Source organism: Ursus arctos, unplaced genomic scaffold (genome assembly GCF_023065955.2).
Source record: "Ursus arctos isolate Adak ecotype North America unplaced genomic scaffold, UrsArc2.0 scaffold_21, whole genome shotgun sequence".
Classification (NCBI taxonomy): domain Eukaryota; kingdom Metazoa; phylum Chordata; class Mammalia; order Carnivora; family Ursidae; genus Ursus; species Ursus arctos.
The window spans coordinates 23,365,111-23,389,391 of record NW_026622886.1 but is presented as its reverse complement, the minus strand read 5'-3'; the positions used below and the strand labels follow the sequence as shown (position 1 = coordinate 23,389,391).

The 24,281-nt window shown below is 47.5% G+C and overlaps 1 protein-coding gene, 1 long non-coding RNA gene and 1 other non-coding gene across 6 annotated transcripts in view; 1 reads left to right on the top strand and 2 right to left on the bottom strand.

The window, feature by feature from the left end:
* Nucleotides 1-204: 204 nt before the first annotated feature.
* Nucleotides 205-4,812, bottom strand: DUSP6 (dual specificity phosphatase 6). Its single transcript, XM_026499929.4, has 3 exons — nt 3,847-4,812; nt 2,793-3,230; nt 205-1,747 (listed from the first exon to the last, which is right to left on the bottom strand). The coding sequence occupies exons 1-3, from the start codon at nt 4,244-4,246 to the stop codon at nt 1,440-1,442; spliced, it is 1,146 nt and encodes a 381-aa protein (XP_026355714.1). The 5' UTR covers nt 4,247-4,812; the 3' UTR covers nt 205-1,439.
* An 89-nt stretch (nt 4,813-4,901) lies between these two features.
* LOC113256189 (uncharacterized) overlaps nt 4,902-24,281 on the top strand; it is a 30,440-nt gene continuing 11,060 nt past the window's right edge. For 3 of the 4 annotated variants that reach the window (XR_007189717.2, XR_008960748.1, XR_008960749.1), the window contains exons 1-2: nt 4,902-6,144; nt 10,873-11,001. This is a non-coding gene — a long non-coding RNA (uncharacterized LOC113256189). Of the gene's footprint in view, nt 6,145-6,401; nt 8,906-10,872; nt 11,002-24,281 lie in introns of those variants that run through there. The other variant, XR_008960750.1, reaches the window with a different exon arrangement.
* On the bottom strand, nt 22,294-22,400 carry LOC113256483 (U6 spliceosomal RNA). Its single transcript, XR_003316689.1, has one exon. It is a non-coding gene; the product is annotated as a U6 spliceosomal RNA (small nuclear RNA).

Here is a 24,281-nt window from a genome sequence, read left to right as displayed (position 1 = left end):
CGATGTCATCTTTATTTGAAGCAAAAGATTAATTTCATAAACTACACCTGAAAAACATTCCTGGGGTTGCTAAAACCATGGGAACTCTGACCTGCTGTTCCTACAGGACTTTACAAGCCGCTGGCGCTCCCCCACTCAAAGATTCCTTATAAGTATCATTTCACATGTAGGTACAATGAAGGAGAGATTAAAAAAAAATACACATTCAATAGCCAAAATAGTTATTTATTAATAATTTAAGGTTTTACATTCTTATAATAAATTTCAGCTCAAAACTTTACACCATGAACCTATGGAGCAACCTGACTCTCCCTTTTCACAATCATATGCACTTACTTCACCCATCAGACGGGGACCCATGCTCTCACACACACTTCCAGTTTTATACAAATTTTTTTTAAAAAGGAAAGAAACCAACCCAAAGTATTGCATTTGAGGTGACACTCCCTGAAGAATTTTGTACAGAGGTAATAAACTGTTTAGCACAGCTGAAGTTTAAGAAAAAAAAAAAAAAGTGAGCCCATGATTTTGGTGTCTTTCCAAGATATCCCCTTTGAGACAACACAAGCCAAAATATTTACAAAGGTAAGGCATAGTCAAACTACATTAAGAGGAAAAAAAAAATCACAAGGAAGATATATGAAAGAGATTAAAGGCTGCACCATACCAAGGTCTCAGTGATAACAGTGTCCATGAAAATGTCGTTCAGAGTTGGTGAAGTCGAGCATGCTGCAAATATATCCTTTGGATTAGAAAAGAGCAAACGTTTCTATTTTTTTGTTTTGTTTTGTTTTAAGAAGTGGCATACTGCTCTTTCTCCCTTTGGATGATTTCTTTTAAACCCATCAAAGAAAAAACAAACACAGTTCAAACAAACACTGTCAAGTGATTTAAGATCAAATATTTACAATAATCAAATGGAGTATCAGATTAATTTTATTTATTATTATTTATTTTTGTTTTGTATTTTTTATTTTTTGCGAACTGATACTACAAATACAGAGCTGAAACCTCTCTTTGGCTCCTCTATATGCAAAATTGAATCAGTCTTCACTGAAGACAATATAGAGTCAGTTCCAGATGCAAAAGGAAACAGTCACACGAGGCCCTAAAGAACACACGCTCCTACCCCTACCATTTGGTCCTACCCTATATACCTGGAAACACTCAAATTCCAGTCCCTGCATGGGTAGGCTGTACACGTAGGTATGGAGCAAACCTACGGCCTGGATCTACACAGCATGTTCTGTTCTTCCAACAAGAGTGGAGCAAATCTCTCCCATTGTAATAACCAATTCCACATGTGGGAACCTTGTCTAATACAGACAACTGGAGTCGTTTTGACCCCTGGGGCCACGTACAAAGAAAGCAGCCCAGCTGATGCTGCCAAGAGAAACCGCTAATGGACCGGACACATCCCACGAGGGGCGTGGGGCCTTTCACGTGGACTGCAGGGAGTCCACCTGGTAGACATTCTGGTTGGAGGGGGAGGTGAAATAGAGCTGCTGTGCAGGGACCCGATTGTCACAGGGGCTGCTGAGTCCAAGCGTCCTCTCGAAGTCCAGCAGCTGGCCCATGAAGTTGAAGTTGGGGGAGATGTTGGATTTCTTCATCTTGACAATGTCATAAGCATCGTTCATTGACAGATTGAGCTTCTGCATGAGATAAGCCACAGTGACAGTGACCGAGCGGCTAATGCCAGCCAAGCAATGCACCAAGACACCACAGTTTTTGCCCCGGGCTTCATCTGTAAACACAAAAAGAAAAGCAAGATTTCAGTAGACCAAAACCACTCTTTGTGAATGATCAGTCTAAAAACTGAATCTAAAAAAAAAACAAAAAAACAAAAAACAAACCAAGAAGGAAAGAAAGAAAAAAGAACCATGTGTGGCAGTTGAGCCCCGCAGGCAGCAGCAAATGTATCACTGCGATAAAACATGTATACTGGGTACAATTACATATTTCAGATATTTTCTGAAAAGGGAGCTTTTGTATTAAGTTTCTGCCAACAAAAAAAAATCCTTAATGTGTGCATTCTTTGCCTCAGCATGTGAATACCAGAAACCCTGCAATATGGTCTTGAATGCCTTTTATACAGACAAGCAGACTGCAAGGGTCTATTAAATTATTCTCCAACTGTTGTGCAGCTAACAATGGAGGTATTCAGGCATTTTAAAAGAGAGAGGGAAGTCACAGGGGACAGCCCATTAGGAGGAACAGGATGTCGACATGGCCTGAAAATGAGTTCCTTTGTAATAGGAAATGCATTACAATGCCTGGAGATTCGCTTCTCCAGGCTTCCAGCCCACAGTCCTTCCTGCTGGGCTCAGGTTACCCTCACTGTCTCACTGTTAACCGGTATCACAGTAACATTCAACTGGATTACAACATCTAGCATTCATAACGCTCTCCCAACAACTAACCCCAAGTCCTACAATAACTCCCCGATCTTTTAAAATTATAAAGCTAAAATTCCTATCAATAGTGAGTACTTCCATCTAGCCGTCCTCAAGTCCAAAGACTGTGAGAAAATTCTGTTGTCTGATTACGTACAGCCTTTCAAATGACTGAATTCAAAGACTCAAGAAACCCCATTGCAAATACACCTGTGGTCTGCAGCCATGTCAAAAGGTACTTTTTCTTTTCTATACGAGAAGATAAACCAGAATTAAGAACCCCCTCCTCACATTAGAGACGTGCACTCAGGCCAGCAAGCAACAAGAGAGATTAACAGCTTAAATTCTATGAATGGCTAAGAATTTTGCATTTAAAAGTCTGTTCATTAGTCTCACCTATGAAAGAAATGGCCTCAGGGAAAAACTGGGACAGGTTTTGACTCCAGTGATCCGAGATGGGGATCTGCTTGTATTTAAACTCTCCTGCGTTCTCAAAAAGATTCGGCAAATTGGGGGTGACGTTCAAGATGTACTTGATGCCGAACTCCTCCAACACGTCCAGGTTGGTGGAGTCCTTGGCACAGCCCAAATAGAGGAAGGGCAAGATCTCCACGGGGAAAGAAGGCTGGCTGTTGGACAGCGGGCTGCCATCCGAGTCCGTCGCACTATTGGGGTCTCGGTCAAGGTCAGACTCAATATCCGAGGAGGAGTCGGAGCTGATCCGCAGGCCCCCGAGCCCCAGCACTGGCAACGGTGGGGAGCTGCTGCTACACGAGCCGTCTAGATTGGTCTCGCAGTGCAGGGCGAACTCGGCTTGGAACTTACTGAAGCCACCTGCCAGGACGAGAAAAGCAATCGTGTAACCTGAGATTCCGTAGTAGTTTTCACAGCTTGTGAGAGACGCAGCTGGGCGCAGGGAACACCACAGCACCCTACGAAACCCCCTACACACAGAGCCAATTATAAGAGAAAGACACTTAAATGGGTTCCCTTGGGAGTGGAACGACCAGGCCCGCCTTCCCTGGAAACCCTTATCCTTTTAAATCCGGAAATGCACAAAATGGCAACTTTTCTAAATATTTTGAGGGGCTAGGAAGTGCAATCTGCACCCCCAATGACCTCCACTGTCCTGCAAATCGTAATTCAAAATCGAACGATAGAAAGCAGGGACAGGTGGAGAATATTACGGGTAGGCAGGAGGAGATCTCGTTAGAAAGAAACAACCCGTGCCTGTGGCCGGAAGCTGGTGGATTCTGCGCCAGCCTGCTCTCGGGTGCGGGACGCGCGAGGTTCGCAGCCGGGAGCCGGCGGACGACCCCCAGCCCGGCAGCGCGACTCAGAAGCGCCGGTGGAGCGCAGCAGGGGCACTTGCAGTCCGCGCGTCTCACCCGCACCGCACAGTCCCGCGACCCCCGCCCTGCCCGGCGCGCGCGGCTCCCCCGGCGCCTACCTTCCAGGTAGAACGCCCGGCAGCCCTCGTCCTTGAGCTTCTTGAGCAGCAATCCAAGCACCGACTCGCCGCCAGTGTTCTCGTTCCAGTCGCTGCTACTCTCGTCGTAGAGCACTACCGTGTCGGTGCCGCAGCGCCGGGTGAAGCGGTCGCGGTCCTCGCCACGCGTGAAGAGCGCGCGCACCGGCAGGTTGCCCTTTTGCAGGCGCCGCAGCATGATGCCCGGGATGGCCACATTGATGGCCGACTCGATGTGCGACGACTCATACAGCTCCTGCGGCCGGCAGTCCATCAGCAGCAGCCGCTCGTTGCCCAGCTCCAACTGCTCGTTGAGCCACGCCACGGTCTTGCTGATCGCCATTTCCGACGCGAAGGGCACGGGTCTGAGCGTATCTATCATGGGGGTCGAGCTACCGGAGAGGGCGGGTGCCTACCAGACGCCCCTCGGGGCAGGCATAGGCCGAGCGCGCCGCGCGAAGCTGCCGCTCTCCGAGCGGGGTTTAATTCCACCTTGCCCTTCCCAGACCGGGTTAGCGGTTGGGGAAAGCTAGACAGAAGTGAAGCCGGCGGTTCCCTCTGCTCCTGGCTGCAGCCGCTCGCTCTTGGTGTCAATGAATCTCTTTGAATGAAGCTGCCCAGACAGTTTTGTTCCTCCCCAGTGAATGAAATCCAATTAATTCGGACTCCCTGCTACTAAGAGGGGAGGGAAGGGGAAAAAAAAAAAAAAGTCCAGCGGCTCCTAATCCCTCCCTTCAAGGCTGCACCTCAAATCCGCTCGGGTGTCTTTCTCCTCGAATTATTCAAACCTCGATTTGCTCACTCTCCCTTGGACTCAACCCTCGCACACCCCCTGCGCGAGGCAGCTCCTCAATGGATACAAACAGCAAGCGTCTCAATGGATACATTCTCCGGGCCAGCCAATGAGCGCGCTGCGGAAGGGGCTGTTGCCGTGGGGACGGGCCGGCTGGAACAGGTTGTGTTGATGAATTGTTAATGAGTTTGTCATTCACAAAAACGGAAAGGAATTTCCGCTCCGGATAAGCCCCAGTGCAAACAAGCTGCAACAGCGGGCTCGGCGGGAGGAAGGAGAAAGAAGAGGAGGCGGCGGCGGAGGAGGAGCAGGGCACATAAACCAGGGCACTTCAGTTGTCTCATGTTTCCTTCTGTTGAGAGTTCACACTTCGCGTCGGAACTTTTGCGCACAAATGGTGCAATTAGCAGGCACAAAAGCCCTTGTTCATGACGCCTGTGCTCGCAAGCTAGCTTTAAGAAAACTTGTGCTTTTCTCCCTTTTTATTCCCTTTAAACTCATTTGGACCGCAGTTCGCCTTAACCCCCCTCCTCCGCCCTCCTTTAGGCGGTGTGTGGCATTTGTTTGCCAGTTTAAAAAGCCCAGCTCTGTTTGCTCTGATGTTCTTTTAGCTGAGGCTGTGTTGGGGCTGGTGAACTGCCTGGGCTTTAGTGACCGATGAGGTGTTAAATGCTAATCCAACATCTTTCGAAACAAACTAGGATTTTGTTGAAACATTTTAAGGCAAGCAAACAAACAAATGCCTGGTTGTCCAGATAATAGGAAGAAAGAGGGTTTTTAAATAGCATTTAAATTACTTTATTTTGTTTTTAAACAGTGGAGCCTGTAGAAACAAACTGGTTGGACAGTTCAATGCTTTTATTCCTCTCCAGCGGCCTGGGGCGTTATGAGCCATTGTTCCGGGGATCCAAGTCCCCCCCCCCCCCACACACACACCCGCCTTCCCGCGGTCACCCACCGCTCGCTGGGGGGTTGCGCTCGTTAATCATTTCTGGGCAGCAAGCTCGGCTTCCGACAGAGGAGCCGGTCTGGCGGGGCTGCCTGGGCTAGGTGCATTTAGGGCGCGCGGGAGCCAGGCGGGCTGTCCCCACCAGCGGCGAAGCGTGGAGAAGTCTTCCCGCAAGGCTTGCGGGGGCTCAGGCAAGCTGCGATTGGTCACGTGGCACAGAGAGATCCGACAGAGGGGCGCCTTCTGTCCCACCCCGGCAACCCCCTCCCCTGCGGGTCGCCAGGCACTTGCGGAGCACAAGCCGCGCCTGCGCGTTGCGTTCCTTGCCTAGCACCCCGACGCCCCCGCCTCCTGGCTCAGCTGGTGCGGGGTGTTGGGCGACCCTGTTGAAGGGTGCGGAGCCAAACGCGCGACTCTGGGGTTCCGTCACGGCCGGGGTGGGTGAGGGGCAAGTTAGAGTGCCTGCCGAGACCTCCCTGGCTCGCAAGGAGGGCTGGGAGTCGCAGGGAACGTCGCCGCCGCTCTGCAGGGCCAGCAGGTAACTGGGGAAGTGCCGGCCAGGCCAGCGCGCCGCGTTCCGCCCAGGCGCCGCGGGGAGGGCAAGCCGGGAACCGGATGGAGGCGTGGCCCGGCGGGGGCTGCGGCGGCTAGGAGGCGCATTCCCGGCGCGCAGAGCTCTATTGTTATATAAAAGTGCCGGGGCCTGCCCCTCCCGAGCGGAAAACCACCTGTGTGCGGCCGGCGCGGCGCTGGGGGCGGGGGGGGGGGGGGGGCCTGCGGCCGGAAAGCGCGGGCCCTAATCCGGCCTCCCCTCCCTAACCCCCGGCGGAAAAGAGGCCGCGCATTGTCCCGCCGCCGCCCGGGAGGCGGAAGCGGGGGCAGCGGCTCGGCGGGGAGCGTCTATCCCCGACGCCCCTCCCGGCGCCCACCGCAAGTAGAGCGGAGGGCACCTGAGGTCGCGGGGTCTCCCCCAGCCAGACGCCCCGCACCCACAGGCCTGCCTGCTGACGCCCCGGCTCCAATTTGCACTTTTAGTCACCCGCCTCTTCCCTGGTTTGGGGAATGTAGGCTAAAAAAAGGCGGCTGCGAGGCCCAGGTTGCCAATTTTGGAGCTGTGCTGCAAGCAGGCCGCCCCTGGAGGAGCGTGTTTGACGAAGGTGGGGGTTGCCGCGCGCTCTCCCCGCGCCTTTTTTGGGCATCCCGTGGAACAAAATCCCCACATTTCACTGGCTATCATCTAGTTCCAACTGGAGGAGGCCTGCACTGGAGTTGACGCCTCCGATCCGCCCCCACCTGTTACAGGCATTCCCACCCGAAGACGTTTCAGTCACTGGGACCCGGGGGCGAGGCAGGACGTCCTGCAGGCGAGCTGCGAAGTGCGAAATCTTTGGGCCCGGGATCTCCCCAACAGAAGAGACAGGGAGGGAAATTGGTTGTTACTTCGTTCTTTTAAAAATGCACTCACCTGAGCCGGGGCATAGATTTGGGAGGGTATTCGCAACACTTCTCAAACCTGAAGCTAGAGACACTTAGTTTGACCCATGCTTCTGAACCGTACAGCAAGGGGATGTCGGTCCTTCTCAGCACGTTTTATAAAATGGCATTCTGAGTACTCGGTTCTAAGAAGTGAAGCATAAAGGGTCGTGGAACCTGGTGGCCAGGATTGAAACTGTGCCCCTATCACTTCCTAAACGTGTGCCCTTGGTTAAATCTGTCGTGAACTGCGTCTTCCACGTGGCATAATGAAGATAATGAAAATATTCGCTTCGTAGGGCCTCTGATGGTTCAATGGGTGAAGTGGCCTTAGCATGATGTTGATGTGCTATTAGCTGTTGATGTTTTAATTGTTCTGAATTCCCAACCTGCACACCGTTCTGAGTCCATATCCAGATGCCGTTTGAAGCCTGCCTAACGGCCCGCCTGGAACTCCCTAGTCTAGTGAGAAGCCCTCTGGGGAACTGCCCTCGGCAGTTTAAACCGTGCCGATTCTGCAGGCAAACAAAATAGGTGCTGTTACAGACCAGGGTCGAAATCCTTTAATATGGTTAACACAGTGTGCCCAGCTACCTTTCTGACTGCTCCCTAACCGGTCCCCTTTCAACACCCATTTCGCCAGCCACACCAAACTGACAGACTCGAAATACTATGTAAATTGGGCATTTGCTACTTGGAAGGCTTAGTCTCCATTTCTGTTGTTTACCATGCATACTTTTGGTCAGTCTTCAGAAAGCCCATGTAAATCACCCCCATTCACAGAGATTAAGGAATTTGCATGAGATCACACAGTAACAAACAGTGGGGTCAGGATTTGAGGCCAGACCCTGTATAGACCATTAAGGATTACCACAATGCGCGTTTTATAGGGTATCATGGAGGCCATGCATTGCACAGTTCCCTGTCAAAATTTGAAGGATTCAGCTCTACATTTTGAATTTTGACCGCCAGGCTTTTCCAGCTTCACATATCCTGTTGCACCTTCCCCCTAAATGTGAAAGATCAAAAGTTGTACTTACTTTCCCTGCTCCTTTAGATCTGGTGATTTTCTCTGCACGCACTTCTCTGTTAGTCAACCATTCACTAAATGCTTCCTATTTTTCTTCCTTAGAGTTGGTCCTAGGTTCTAATCCGAACAACTGCCGTCCCTAATATAGTGTGTCAGCACGTGGGCCTGGGTTCCAACCTTCGCTCTGCCACTCACTAGTAGTTTGATAGGGAAAAATCACTTAGCTTTTCTGGGCCTCCACTCATTCATTCATTCATTCATTCACTCATTTATTCTGGGTTCCAGGAAATCAGCAGGGAATAAAACGGGCAAGAATACCTACCCCCCCACCCCCGCCAAAGCTTACATTCTAGTGAAGACAGACAATAAACAAAATAATTATAGGGTGTATTAGGAAGTAAAGGTGCTGTGGAGGAAAACAAAGCAAAGAAGGTAATTCAGCAGTATGTAAAATTAGAAATAGTTATACCTTCATTACAGGACCAGGAGGATTAGAGACACACAGAAAGTATAGGGCACAAAATGAGTATTCAAAAGATGATGTTTTTAAAACTCACTGCCTCATTCCTGCAGAAAACTGACTCTCTGTTGTTGGTGATCTTGCCTTGAACCTCCTCATCCTGGCCCTGTTGCCCAGGCTCTCAGGAAAAAAGCTCAGAAGAGTTCTAGCTAGCGTCAGGAAGGACGACAGGCCTCCTCATTTCCGGAGGCCCCAGGTCCCTGCTGAGTGTATCACTCATATCCAGAGAACTGTGTTTCCAGACTGGAGAGCCAAGCAGGTCACTGCTTACTCCTCGTAAGTGCACAGAGCAATGTTATCCTAACCTCTGTGTGTGTGTGTGTGTGTGTGTGTGTGTGTGTGTGTGTGTATTTGCGTGCATACACCAAGCACCCGTGCTTCAATTCCGCCTTCTTTCATTAGCTGTTTCCTCCTGGAAAGCTTAAAAATAAGTCTTTTGTTTATGAATGTTTGCTTGCCTATTGGAGAAGCATTTCAACAAATTTTCCTGTGTTTGAGGACACTTGTGATTTCCTAGACCCGAAAGAGTTAGCATGACCTTTAATCCTCTTGGAGTAATCTCTGTGAATACAATAACATTTATTAACACATCATGTGAAAATAGTTAAACAGTTTTCCGTTAATAAGGAGAGAGTGTTTTGGAAGGTCTGACTTAAAATGTGGTCTTGTGACATAGTCAGGATTCCCTTTTAGAAGTCCCAAGGAGCCCTCAAAGTGACAGCAGTGGCTTTCTGAGCCGCTAAATCTCAGAACAAAATTTTACTGCAGTTCAGAAATGTGTTTGACGTAGACTGACTTAAAGGGCAAATGGGGTTCACAAAACTCAAGCTGAGCTCTCCTGACAGGTGTCTCAAAAAGACAGCAAGTTACATCTGACCAGCAGGAACTGTGGAACCGCAGCGGTCCAAAGGACTGCCAATAGGAAACACGGTCCTCACACTTTAGGCTGTGCATAGGGAAAGCCAAAGGCAGTTTCAAATATGAGCCCCGCTTTGCAGTCGAACAGCCTGCCCCTTGGTGCGGGGCTGCAGGGTCTAATTTATTAGGCACAGGCTGACGATTTCCCAAACAAGGTAGGGGCTGGGGGAGAGACAGGCCAGGTTAGACAGCAGCCAACGGGAGCCAGACAGCAGCAGAGCGAGAATCACACAGCCACAGTCACATCCAGGGAGTGGTTGGAGCTCTCCTATGAACGAGATGGCACTTTCGCACCTTGCCAGGAGGATAGGACCTGAAGAAAAATATAAACTATTGTGAAATTCAGACCTTGGCCCCAGTCAGGCTAAGCTTTTAAAAATTACGGTCTTCATCAACTTTCGTGTGTTTTTTGTTTCCCCTCACCTGACGGAATGCACATTTACATTCAGGAGCCCATAGGGACGTCATCTAGAATTTTCTTTTGAAGCTACACAGTCTAGCAAAGACGTTCATTTAGAGATACTAATGTTGATTTCTTCTTTTGGATGCTTTCGTCCCTTTCCTTCCAGTGGGGAAACATTCATTGATTCTTCCCTCGTATCTTTTATTTTCAAAAAGTAAGAAATCTAAAAGCGTACGTGAATGTACATGTCAGCAGTCATCGGGAAGCTGACATCTCTGAGTACAGCTAACCTCCCTTACGATTTTTTGTTGCTGTCATTGTTTGGAAAAGGAACAATGACACCTTGCTTCCCATTGTCAAAGCCCAGCAACATCTTCAGCGGGAAATTAGGCTTACATTGCCTTCCAGGGAGGCACAGAACTGTATGTAAGCCATCTTTCCAGAAGCTCCGTAGTCATGCCATGAAGCATCATGGATGCTTCCTGGGCATTAGCCGTGCTGTATCTACACACAGAATAGTTGCCTCGTGCCTCCTTGTGCGGGCCACGGTTCCTCTGGCGACTTTTCTCCTCATCTTGTGTTCCTTTATTCACGCAGGTGTGAGCAATACAAATAGCTGTTGTGTAAGAACTATTTTTCTAAGGAGGTATGATTCCCTGTCAGCCCCTTTTGCCTCGGCGATCAGTGAAAATGACTGTGCGTGTCCACAATACAAGGCATGCTTTAGCTTAATTTATTGAATTTAAGAATTCACAGATCCTCCAAAATATATTGAGGGAACCCCAGGGACCTCGAGACTCCAGTCTAAGCAGTACTGCTATAAGCCATTCGGTGGTTTAATGACAAAAGATATATTTGGATATATTGTAAAAACAAAAACGAACAAAAAACCATAACGGCTATGATCTATTTGTATTGTCAGATTAACTACTACCATGATAACTCTGCCGAGAAGATACACCATTACCACGGCTTCGTAGCGGGGAAGGCTGGACTCAGATGTCAGGCACTCACGCGAGTCCAAACTTACATCTCCTGGAAAGGCCCTCGAGTAAGTATGTTTTGCTCCCTAATGGGTAGAAATAGCCCTAAAGCATGACTCCGTGCAGCCTGTTATGATTTCAGTCTGTTATAAAAGGGCAGCTTCTACATAACTTGTTAAATTTTACTTTGCTGCTCAAGACTGGGAGTTCCAGAGTCAGACCCCTCTCGATTCTAATCCTGACTCAGCAGTTTTCTTTTCTTCTTTTTCTTTTTTTTTTTTTAAGATTTTATTTATTCATTCGACAGAGATAGAGACAGCCAGCGAGAGAGGGAACACAAGCAGGGGGAGTGGGAGAGGAAGAAGCAGGCTCATAGCGGAGGAGCCTGATGTGGGGCTCGATCCCATAACGCCGGGATCACGCCCTGAGCTGAAGGCAGACGCTTAACCACTGTGCCACCCAGGTGCGCCTGACTCAGCAGTTTTCTAATCACGTGATTCTGGGGGAGCTCACATCGTCTCCCTATGCCTCAGCATCCTCATCTGTAAAATGGGGATACTATATTACAGGGCTATTGTAATAGATAACTTCTGTTTGTAAAGGGGTAGGAACAGTCCTTTTTTTTTTTTTTTTATAATGATTTTTTATTATATTATGTTAGTCACCATACAGTACGTCCCCGGTTTTCGATGTAAGGCTCGATGATTCATTAGTTGTGTATAACACCCAGTGCACCATGCAATATGTGCCCTCCTTACTACCCATCACCGGCCTATCCCATTCCCCCACCCCCCTCCCCTCTGTAGGAACAGTCCTGAAACAATAATAATTCATTGACAGTTACCTGTTTTTATTATTAACACATACACACACAGTTCTTAACAATGTTTATTGATCCTGCTGAAAGGGGATTATATAGTGAAAAACACTACAGTGTCTGTTCTCAGGAATAGAAAAACTATCCATACAAGATTTTGAAAAATAAAAGTTTAGAGAAGAGTCAATTGCTTTACCATCCCCTTAGCTGGTGATGTAAGCAGCCCAGAAATTGCAGTTTCTCAACGTATGGAGACCTGGATAAATCAGTAACATTGAGATCGCTGCTTGCTTCCGAGGGATTTCCCAGCAGTCTAGGACTCACCTAAGACTCACATGTTGCCCCTAGCCCACCCCCCCCCCCCATCACTGTCAGCTCAGGCCAGTCCTGTTTTTTAGTTTGTTCTAAATTTTTATTTATTTATTTTAGTGGTAGCACACTGGAGGAGGAACAGAGGGAGAAACAGGCTGTGCCCCAATGCGGGGCTCTATCCCAGGACCCTGAGATCATGACTAAAATCAAGAGTCTGAATCTTAACCGGACTGAGCCGCCCAGGTGCCCTTCAAGCCAGTCCTGTTAAATTCATGTTCTGCAAGAGGAGACTTGGGAGTTTACCGGCCCAAACGATGTAACCACTGTCCCTCAGTGGTCTGGGTTCTCTGTCTCTGATGGGAGCGCCCCTTTATATACTGGGTCCTTAAGCTTTTAAGACCTCCTTGCATCTAAGAAACCTCATCTTGGGGCGCCTGGGTGGTTCAGCCTATTAAGCATCTGACTTGGACTTAGGTCATCTCAGGGTCCTGGGATGGAGCCCCCCCCCCCATTGTGCTCTGCGCTCAGCAGGGAGTCTGCTTCTCCCTTTCCCTCTGCCCCTCCACCCCCGCCCCACCCCACTCCTGCACACTCACGTGTGCGCTCTCCCTCTCTCAAATATATAAATAAAATCTTCAAAAAAATTTTTTTGTAGAAAGGAAGAAACCTGATCTTATGGGAAGTTCCTTCCTTCCCCTGACTTCCTGCCCAGCAGGAGCTTTTCAGATGCGGGAGGGAAAGGGGGTGGGTCAGAGCCAGGTTTGAGAGCCACTGTCCTGCGAAATGGAAAGGAATCTTCCATTCCTGGGGGAAGGATGCTAGAGGACACATTATGGAAACACCCCCAGCCCTAAGTAAACAGGCCAGCTGCTTAACACAGTTTCTGTAGTGATTTCTGCACGTGTATGATTCCCAGATTATTTTTAACCATCGGACGAGTGTACATCTTTTGGTGTATTCCCATCAAGTTTTTCTGGACCTACCAGAACTTTTAGACTCTTTACCCAGACCCCAAAAGTCTAAATGCTCACTAAGTCATGCCCCCCACTTCTCCCCTTTCCTCTCTCCAACATTTTGCCTAACCAGTTCCCAGGGGAAAAGCCTTTATGTTGGGATTTCTCTGACTTCTGTTCTATTGTCCTTATGGTGATTTACTTTGAAGTAGGTCGGTAAGTAAGAACTGTAGTACTCTAATGCTTTAGAAATGGGTACTTAGCTGGGACATTCTTTAATATGTATCAACACCTTCTGCTTAGTGACCAGAGGAGTTCATTTGTTTTTGCTCTTGTTGTTGTTGTTTCAGTTTAGGGTAAGAAATGTTTAAAAATTATTTCTAAAAAATACTATTTCTATTGCTGAAATCAGTGATTGTTAGAGGAAGTGTGAGAGGACCCTCGATCTTGCAGCCCACTGATATGTGTAACCATGCAGCCTCCAGCCCTGGACCCTATGACCTCTCTCCCGCCCCATTTCACCTAGGATCTTGACCCCATGAGATTACAAAACCCGCTGGTTTTGATTTTGGAACATTGCTGTCTCTCCTTTCGGATGGCCTTTTCATGCAAGGTGCTGTTAAGCAAAGCACTGAGGGTAGAGAGACCTTTCCCAGCCACTGCACTTAGCTGCTAAAACATATTTTTTTACGTGTTAAATTTGGTATGAGATTTACTTCTATAGTGAGAGTGAGGTTGAGTGCAGTGAGGAGTGCCACGTAAATGGGAGCTCTAACCACTAGAGACCTATGATTTTTGTCAAAGGAATCTGACATTTATTTTACCACCAAACTGGTTCAGAAGGAGAGGTTTCAAAAAACATGGAGGCCCAAATCCCATCTTCAGTAGTTCTGATCTAAATGATGTAAACGGAGGGGGTTCCCCGGTGTTGATAGGTCTCAAAAATCCCCCAGGGGATCCTCATATGCAGCCTGAGCTGAGAACCACTGGCTTACGTGGATCCACGACGCCTATTCCCCATCAGTCCCCTTGCCTACGGAGAGGTGTCCAGCCAGACCAGGGTCTCAAATGTTTAGAAACTCCTTGGAGGTACTTGCTCTCAGTCCAGAGGCCTCACAGGTCTCTAACTCAAGGACTCTGATTCAGAATGTCTAGAGAGGAGCCCAGGCAACAGTCTTGCAGTCCAGCAGCCAGGAGTGGCCCATACAGGTGAGCCAGGCTTTAGAAAGCTCCGAATGCTATCCCAGACTGCCAGGTTGCTAGCCCGTCAGCTCTAGTTAGGAAGTACAGGAATGTTTTGGATGGTTACCCGGAATCAAATAGCATGCTCTCCCCACAAACATCAGAACTTCCTAACAGAAGAACGCAATGTTCAACATAACTAACCTGCTTGTCCTCGAAAGCTCGATTCTTGAATTGGCACGCAGCCTGATTTCTTTTCACAAGGCCTGAAACTGTACCCAAAACTGCCTGTGGATTTGCCTAAAAGGAGGTTGCTCTTGAAAACAGCATCAAGTTCTTGAGCCCCCATCGATCGTGTCTCTGGAACTGACATGATTGCTAGGACATGTGGAAATCGGTCAGGGTCAGACCCTGCTGTCACAGGGTAGGTTAGACTCACGTCCTGGTAGCTAGAGTGTAATAATAAATATGATCATTGCAACAGAAAGGAAGTGCTCTGGGAGGGAGCAAAAGGAGGAAATGGTTCATGGGCCTTGGATGTTGCGAAGTGTCCCAGAGAAGGCGGTATCTGAGTTATATCCCCATGGATAAGCAGGTTTTCCCCTCTCCCTCATCCCAGAGGGACAGGAGAAGACAGGCACTCCAGGCTAGAGAGATCGGTGGCATGGAGCAAAGGTCTGGAGCCATGCACAAGCATGACCGCTGTATGGGAAGCGCTGAACGGCAAAGCATGTAAGAACGGCAGTTGAAAGCCAGATGGAAATGGACTTTGGATGCTATGCTGAGGAGCTTGGAATTCTTCATTAGACAGCAAGAAGTCATCAAAGATATTTACACAAGGGTGTGACCTGATTTCAGAACGTGATTCTGATAACAAAGAGGTGAGTAGGCTGCAGGGGAGAGAAAACACAGGGGCAGGAAAGCCCATCAGGAAGCAGTTGCATCAGGAAACCGATGCTGTACCACCAGGCTCCTAGAATAACGTGCTCGTCCTCCTGCTTCGTTTTACTCCTCTTATTTCTGGGGCTAGAAAAATCACTTAGCCCTCTGTGACTCAGAATCCCTCCCTATGAATAGAAGAGGACAAAATACTTACCTTACCTCACATAGGGAGGTATGTGAGATGCTTATAATCGTAGCCAGGAAAGAGGGGGCACTGTTGTTCTAAATGCCAGTGGTATAATTCCGCTCCAGGAGAGAAACTGCCTTTCGCCTCTTACTTTTTGTTATAAAAATTCCAGCCTCACAGGCTCCTGGGTGGCTCAGTTGGTGACGCATCCGACTCTTGATCTCAGCTCAGGTCTTCATCTCAGAGTTGCGAGTTCAAGCTCTGTCGTGGATCCTACTTTAAAAAAAATGTCCAGCCCCACAGAAAAGCAGAAAGCCGAGGGAAGCCATCAAAAACACTGCACAGAGGGAGGCGGCTGCCGAAGTCTCAGGTGCTCACCACCCAGGAAGTGGTATTTCTGATAAAAGGGTCCGTCACCTTTAGGATGAAAATGTCATGGCAATGTTTGGTTGCAAAAGTGACATTTTGTAAAGAAAGCCTGTCACCCCATTGTTTTTCATTACAAACAAAAGTGTAAGGAGTGTTACTCCTAGTGTCCCATTGCCGGGGTGGGGGGGCGGGGAGCATCCGATGTTCAGAACCAGACGAAGTTACACACAGTCATTTAAATGGAGAGTTGGGATAAGGCCTTCAGGTTGCGCTCGCCTTCTGGGTCCTGGAGTCTGTCCTCAGAGTAAAGGGCACCCAGTCATTCCTTCTCCATCTGCCGTCTGGCCCTTTCTCACAACTAGATCTCCAATTCACCACCCTGGACCACGCCAGAACTCTCTCTTCTCTTTGGAAATGTATCACGGGTATCTACCACAGAAAGCACTACAGACTGAACATGCTTTAAGTTGTGCCAAAATCACTTTGTCTTCTACCTTTTAAAAAAATCCATGCTCTATATACCTGCTGAGTTGATACAAGATAGTCCGAGGGATAAAAAGATAAGCCACATGGGGACCATCCCCTCCAAAAGCTAACAGGTGGGATTGTGACATAAGAGAGAAGATTACAAAGGTAGCATCTGGCATGCCGTGAGGACAATTCAAAGTTCTAGATCCAAAAGGATGGTCATGTTAGATGACTGATGTGATAGTCCGTTCATCCAGAGGCTTTCACTTTATATATGGCAACGAAGTGGTTAAAGAGTGACAGAGTGAGGAGACATGCCAGGATCACAGAAAGAGAAGAGGATATATGCTACTGCCCGAGGTACCTTTACCTAAGTAATAAATGGTAAGTTCCCTCTAATGAAATACTTGCTCTGGTACAGTAAATTATTCTAATTCACTATTCTCTCTTAACATGAACTTCTTGGAAAACTTACTGGTAAAAATCATCACAAAGAAATTGAGAGATTATAAATTACAGAAGAAGAACTTTTAAACCCTCACGCAAATTAGATCACATTTTAAGGGCTTAGATGCCTTTACAACAAAGGCTCCAGGAAACAACTAGAAACATGGCTGTGCTGACAACAAAGAATCAGTTATAAAGGGAAAGTAGCAAAGATTTATCCATTTGTTAATATCCTAGCCATTTGATAATTTAATTTCTGTTTCAGTCTTTAAAGGTGACATTCACTAATTAAAAAAAAAAGTGTGCAAGCCACAGACTGGGAGAAAATATTTGCAGAAGACACATCTGGTAAAGGCCTGTTAACCTAACTCTTGAAACTCAGCAGTAAGAAAATGAACCAACCTGATTAAAGAATGGGCCAAAGATCTTAATGGGCACCTACCAAAGAAGATATACAGCTGGCATATGAAAAGATTCTTCACATCCAATGTCATCAGGGAAATGCGAATTGAATCAACAATGAGCTACCACTACCAACCTATCAGAACGGCCCAAATCCAGAACACGGACAACACCGAAAGCCGGTGAGGATGTGGAGCCACAGGAACCCTCGTATATTGCTAGTAGGAATGCAACAGGGTGCAATCATCCAGAAGACAGCTTGGCAGCTTCTTAACAAAATTAAACATAACTCTTGTATGGTCCGGCAATCACGCTCCTTAGTGTTTACCCAAAAATTCGAAAACATGTTCACACAAAAACCTGCACACGGATGTGTACCGTGGCTTTGTTCAAAATTGCCCAAACTTTGGAAGCAACCAGGATGTCTTTGAGTTGGTGAATGGATAAACAAACCGGTTCACCCTTTGGAATATTATTCAGCACTAAAAAGAAATGAGCTATCGAGCTAGGAAAGGACATGGAAGAAACTTAGCATATTGCTGAGGGGAAGAAGCCCATCTGAAAAGTCTGCATAGGCTGCGATTCCAGCTATAGGACCCTCTTGGAAAGGCGGAACTATGGAGATAGTAAAAAAGTCAAGGGACTGCCCAAGGTGAGTGGGCGGGAGGGATGAACTGGAGGGACGCAGGGGGTTGTTACAGCCGTGAAACTATTGTGCATGATACTGTAATGGTGAACACGTGTCATTATACATTTGTCAAAATCCACAGACTGTATACCGTCAAGAGTGAACCGCTATGTCAGCTATGATCTTAGGGTGATAATGGTGTGTCCACGTAAGCTCATCAGTCATGATAAATGTATGGTGCTGGGGCTGGATGTGGATCGTGGGGGAGGCTGTGCGTGTGTGGGGATGGGATGTATAAACCAGATCTCTGTGCTGCCTGCTCAGTTTTCCTGTAAACCTAAAGCTGCTCTAAAAAATAAAGTCTGTTTTGAAAAACAGCAACGTGTATGCTACTGGCAGCAGACTAGGGGCTGCAGAATGTAGTTCCCATGCGTTAGAGCCCCCTTTCAAATGTCTGCACACGTTATAGAGTTTTTTCTTCTCCTAAAGAGTAAAGCATTCTTGAGCTATATATGGCCTAACTTGTGCATGGAATAAAAGTCAAAAGGAAAGAAGCGACCTACAGTAAAGGTAGGCTCTCCTAGCTACCTAGTTCTCCCTAGAGGCAACCACTGTTAACTAGTTTTTGTGTATCTGCCCCGGCAGAGACTATGCCTATAAAAAGCGTATACATTTAGTATTATTAATGTTCTTATTACAAAATCGTGGCAGACGAAACACACAAGGGTGCAGTTTGATTTTCCACCGAACACATTTTGGAGCTGGGATCATATCAGAAAACATGGAGCTCCCTCATTCTCGTCAGTGGCTACATAGTACCCCGTTGTGTGGGCACGCGTCTGTGTTCACCTGATCTTACAACTGATAGGTATTGAGGTGGTGCAGAATCTTTTTTGCTATTGTGAGCAGTGACTGCAATGAGTACGGTCTTTTACACATTTATCCCCTTTACATGTGAGTATATCTGCAGGATAAATTCTTTTTTTTTTTTTTAAAGATTTTATTTATTTGAGAGGGAGAAAGAGAGAACGAGCAAGGGAGTGGCAGAAGGAGAAGTAGGAAAAGCAGACTCCCTGCTGAATAGGGTGCCGACACGGGGCTCGATCCCAGGACCCCAGGATCATGACCTGAGCCGGAGGCAGACGCTTTACTGACTGAGCCACCCAGGCGCCCTCAATCGTTCGTTTTGAACAGAAAACATGTAGAGGCACTTGATAATCCCAAAGCACATTTTGATACAAAACTCACTGGTGCCTGACTTTCCCTTCTCAGCTTGTTCTGAACCTCATGCTGTAATTAAAACTGCTCTCACTCCTTAGAATTGCTCGGGGTTAAGGAGCCCTGGTTTTTGTTTTGTTTTAATCCCAGAGGGTTGTTTGTTTTAAGCTCTGCCTCCGCCGTTATTATCTATGCAAACCTTCTAAGGAATTTTAACTCATTAAAATCACAGCCCTAATACACTGTCCAGGCATCCAGTACCTGCCTCCTGCCCGAGCGGAAGGGGAAAAGTGATGCCACCAAATATCTGAGGTGTTCATCCTCGCCCCCCAGTCCTCTCCCTGAGAGATGATCCGGCCCATTAAACAGAGACATGAAAAAGTCCCTGACGTCTCGTTCTCAGTCTGGGAGAGACTTGTGACACCAAAGTGTCTTGTGTACAATCCGCACATATCACATTGCTCTTGGCAGCTGATGCTGTGCAGCTGCTGATTAAAAGATACATATTTTACACAGAACAGAATATCCCGAGTCGAAAGGATTTTGAATATTACTTTGAACTGGCCTCATCACAGGTACATATCAGGAATTCACTGTAAGTGAAATGGGAGGTAAGGACACCGTGACGGGAGAAGATGGCATCAGAGGGAATAAAACGGAGATCAGGAGGTAGGTTGGTAAATAGCAGGGTGGATCTAGGAAAAGGCTCTCTCAGGTGTCCTGCTTCTGCACACCGAGCGGGGCAGAAGCAGTCAACCCGAGAAAAGAGCTACTATATCCAATCCTCGCTCACAGGAAAGTTAGATGAGTTTTAGGAAACATATTCTCAACCCAGACACATTTCGCTGGAGCAGCTCTAGTTAACCTTAACAGGGATTAAAGATCTCCATTCATCTTTCTAACTGGGAAGAAGAGAGACTGTAGGCAGGAGGCCAGATTGAAGCTATAACATGTGATTTTTAAAAAATCATTGTCTTAGTCAAATCATCTAGAAAATAAAACCTGAGGCAAAGATCTCTTGCTAAGACTGTGTTGGAAGGTGCAATCCCAAGGCTTCGAAAAGCGAGAGAAAGAGAGAGAAAGCCAGGAAGGAAGGGACGCGGATACCAGGTGGTGTGGCACGGAACTGGTAATAACTTCACAAGGAAAGCCGCGACCTTCCTTGCTTGTCCTACAAGTCACCTTGAAGCAGTTCATCAGGAGGGAGATGGTGCTGAGCTGGCCAGGACACAGGGGAGGGGATGGGCCATCAGGAAGGCCCAGGAGCCTCGGCAGCTCAGACCCGGGCCCTGGAGTCCCTGGCCACTGTTGCAGCAGGCGAGATGTGGTCTCTTCAAAGCTGGACCCTCAGGAGTGTGTCCGTTCAGAAGGAGGCCGAAGCCTGGGGATCAGGTGGGGCTGGGGAACGATGAGAGGCACAAAAATTAGTCCAGTATGGTCATGTTTTACAATCATGAAAGACAGGGGCGCCTGGGTGGCTCAGTCAGTTAAGCGTCTGCCTTCGGCTCGGGTCGTGATCCCAGGGTCCTCAGATCAAGTCCTGCATTGGGCTCCCTGCTCCACAGGGAGTCTCCTTCTCCCTTTCCCTCTGCCTGCTGCTCCCCCTGCTTGAGCTCTCTCTCCCTGTCAAATAAATAAAATAAAAATCTTTACAAAAATAAACTTAAGAAAGATAATTTTAAAGCTTTTCAGGATTCAAGAATTAGTGCTTTCGTGAAGGTTAAGATGAATGACTTTCAGATAAATGAGTCATCAAATCATAATGAGTATAGGGATAGAAATTCTATTATTAACAGGATTTATGATTAATGAAATATTTTTTATTGCTATTCAGATTGGTTTCTGGACTGAGTTTACTCATTCTTAATCAGATGATTTTTATTATAACGTTAATTTTTAAAGGAGTGTTCATTAATTTTAAAACTGCCAACCACAATGCTTTGTTTCCAAATAGTATGTAAGTTGTGTTCAGGAATGTATTTCAACTTCTAGGTGCATATTTTACCAAAACTCCTAATGCACCAGGGAAAGAGGTGACAAGCTCTTATCTCTCCGCACATTTGGGTGCTCACAGCAAGGCCCTGTGGTATGGGTCTAGGGCAGGGAGGGCAGGTGGCAGTGACGGAAGACTCTTCTTAAGAGTCTGTCAGTGAAGTGAGTTTCATACATCTAAAAATAAAACAACAATTACTGACCCTAGTATATACATCCAGGTGACACAGGGAATTTATGTAGAAGTAACAGCAGGGCCTCCACGAAACCTTCTGAAAAAAAGTTTATCAGACTGAGTGTTCTCCTGAATCCTTGGGATTCTAGAAACTTATTTCAGTTCTCCAAGCGAAACAACCACAGTAGGTGACATCTCAATACGTATGAGGAGCCACACACGGACGCTTGTCCCTGAGATCATAATACCTTTATGTCCTTTTCACGGGCCCAGCACCAAAAGTCCCACCAAGAACAGTTTGTGTTTTCCTGCTTAATGCCTGTTTTATCTGAACGTAAATCTCCCTCCAGTTTGCCTATAGGCGTTTCCATCCCTTATGAGGTCAGGAGCTTGTGTTGTGACATAGGAAGAATATTTATGTACTTACTTCATATCCTGCAGGACAAAGAAGACAGCATGAGAAATTCGTTGCCACTAATCGTATGTAGTTTATCACTTTATCTTTAGAAGGTTTAATGTCAGAACTTGGAGGAGAGGGTAAATAGTCCAGTCTGGGCCAGAGCCTGAGTTTTCTGCTCTCCCCGGCGTTCCGATGTCTGAGAAGAATCCGTGTGGCTGTGGGTTTGCATGTCAGCACCTGAAAGCGGACGCAGCCCCCACCCGGGAATGAATGTACTCTTCCAAAGGCTTCGTTTCCAGAGGGTGGTGGAAGGAGCAACAGAGACAGCTATGTGCCCACACACACGCCATCTGCTGTTCCAACCACATGTCTCTGCCCCCCGTTTCCTGCAAGTGATTCATCTATTCTTTTTCTTCTTCTTCAAAGATAACTGTGTAGGCATTTAAGGAGGGGAAAGTCATTAAGAAAAGTGGAATCGGGAGTTCTTAGGATGAGGTAGAGCCGATTACACCGTCTGGAATTTCACAAAGCAAGCAGTGCGGGCGTGGACTCCGGCTCTCCTCTCTCCCTCCGCTGCATCAGTTCGTGGCAGCTCATCGCCCCCATCGTGAACAGGCCCCCAGAAAGGGCTGCGTGTAGACTGGGAGCGCAGGAGCCGGAGAGCAGAACAGAAGGGCAGAAGTCAGGAGCGAGATTCGGGATTCTCTCACTGGAGACGCTGCTCTTCTTACCCGCTGTCGTCCATGGCTGCGGTCATGAATTTTCGCTGATTTTCCACCCATGAATTGGATGCTTGTGACTTCTTAAAAAGTTTTTATTTAAATTCCAGTTAGTTAACATGCAGTGTCATATTAGTTTCAGGGGTGCGGTATCATGATGCGTCACGTCCATACAACACCTGGTGCTCATCACAGCAAGTGCCCTCTTTGAAAAACATGGATGTTTCATGAGTTTGTGGGCCATCCTGGTGCAGGGGCCACGCTAATCTTCCCTGTACGGGTCTGGTTTTAGTGTATGTGCTGCTGCAGTGAGCACTGTGACTTTTTTTGATTTTTTAGCACTCTGACTTTTGAAATAGGTAGATTAAAAAACTGCCTCCACGGCATGCTTTGAAGGAGACCCTGACTGACAGCCAGAGAAGGCGATTATGGCCGTGTCCTCAGCACTAAAGGGTACTGGTGGCAGCATGCTGTGTGGGAAGGGGATGAGCACATCCAAGAAGAGGTGATCCGTAGATATTTGCTGAGTTGCATGAGACTGGAGGTTCAAATCCTGGCTCTGCTTCTAGCTTCTAGGACATTAGGCAAGTTGCTAACCCTCTGGGAATCTCAGGTGGCTCACATGTATGTTGAGGGATGAAGAAGGGGTAAGGGTAAGGACTGAAGAGGGTGAGGTACGTAAAGTCCTGCGTGGTCCTCACAACAAGGTAGATATGTCAATATCAGATGCAGAGGAAAACTCCTGATCATTTCACTTCAGTTTCTGCCACAGCCTGCACCTTACAAGGTGTAGGGAAAAAACGTAAAGGAGAAGTAGGGAACTCTGGCCAATTCCAGTGAGACTTTACCCATCAGGAAAGGAAGGGGTAGACATCCTGCAGGACTTGCCAGTAGGACTGCGTGGGGCAGCATCTTGTTAATGAAAGACATGGGGAAGAAGCAGGGAAGCAGGGAGACGAGCGAACCTGATCACAGCTTCCTCCCAACCCCCAGCAGCCGCCACATCCCCTGCGGCAAGCGGAAGGCCCAAGGAATGAGGAATTCTACTGCTGAGTAGAATATACAGATCCCAGATCAGATCGAGTTCTTAAAGATGTTAGCATAATGCCTCCATTTTCTTATCTGTATAATGGGTGTTATAATAGTCCTTACACCTTGGGTGGTTGTGAAGATGAAATAAGATAATCTACGTGAAGGATTGAGCATAGAAGCCCCGGACAGACAGCAAGCAGTGCACGAACGTTAGCGACGGTTAGTATTTCGTGTTTTTTGTCAATAGATGGAAGTGTTAACAATTACTTCATTCATTACCTTATTTATCAGTGGATCGATCTGAATTTAATAAACACTTGTTCACTCCATTTATCATCAAATATTTACGAGATCTTATACTGTGCTGGTCCTAGGCTGGGCTTAGGAGATGCCAAGACTCATTTGGCAAGAAGTTTGAAGGCTAGTGGGAGAGAGGTGGGTAAAGAAAAACAGGACAAGACGACATGTATAAAGTGTCACAACAGATAGTTGTATGAAATGCTGCTGGAACCCAGAGAAGCCAGGAAGGGCTTCACACAGAAGATGCTCTTCGAACCCGATCCTGGAAGGTGAGCAGCCTGAGGAGTGTGGGCTGTGAGTTTCAGGGTAACAAAAACAGCTTGCAGAAAGGGCACAGACGTCCAGTTATAAAATAACCAAGTCGTGGGGAGATCGCATGCAGCATGACGGCCACAGTCAATAATACTGTATTGTACATTTGAAAGCTGCTGAGAGAGGGGCGCCTGGGTGGCTCAGTCGGTTAAGCGTCTGCCTTTGGCTCAGGTCATGATCCCAGGGTCCTGGGATCGAGCCCCAAGTGGGGCTCCCTGCTCTCAGGGAACCTGCTTTTGCCTCTCCTCCCCACTTGTGTTCTCTCTCACTTGCTCTCAAATAAATAAATAAATAAAATCTTAAAAAAGAAAAAGAAAAAGAAAGAACGTTGTTGAGAGAGTAGATCTTAAAAGTTCAAGAAAAAAGAGAAAAGAGAAACGGGAGTGAAGTTGTGAAAACGAAGGGGCTGGGGGCCGCGAGGCCTTTGGTGTGGGTGGTGCCCCGCCATCTGCCTGGCACCCCGCCCTGATTCAGACTCAACCTCTGGCTGGGGCTGCAGAGCCCCACCTGCCCCACAGCCCCAGCCCTGGGCCCAAGCCCGCTCCTGCGCCGA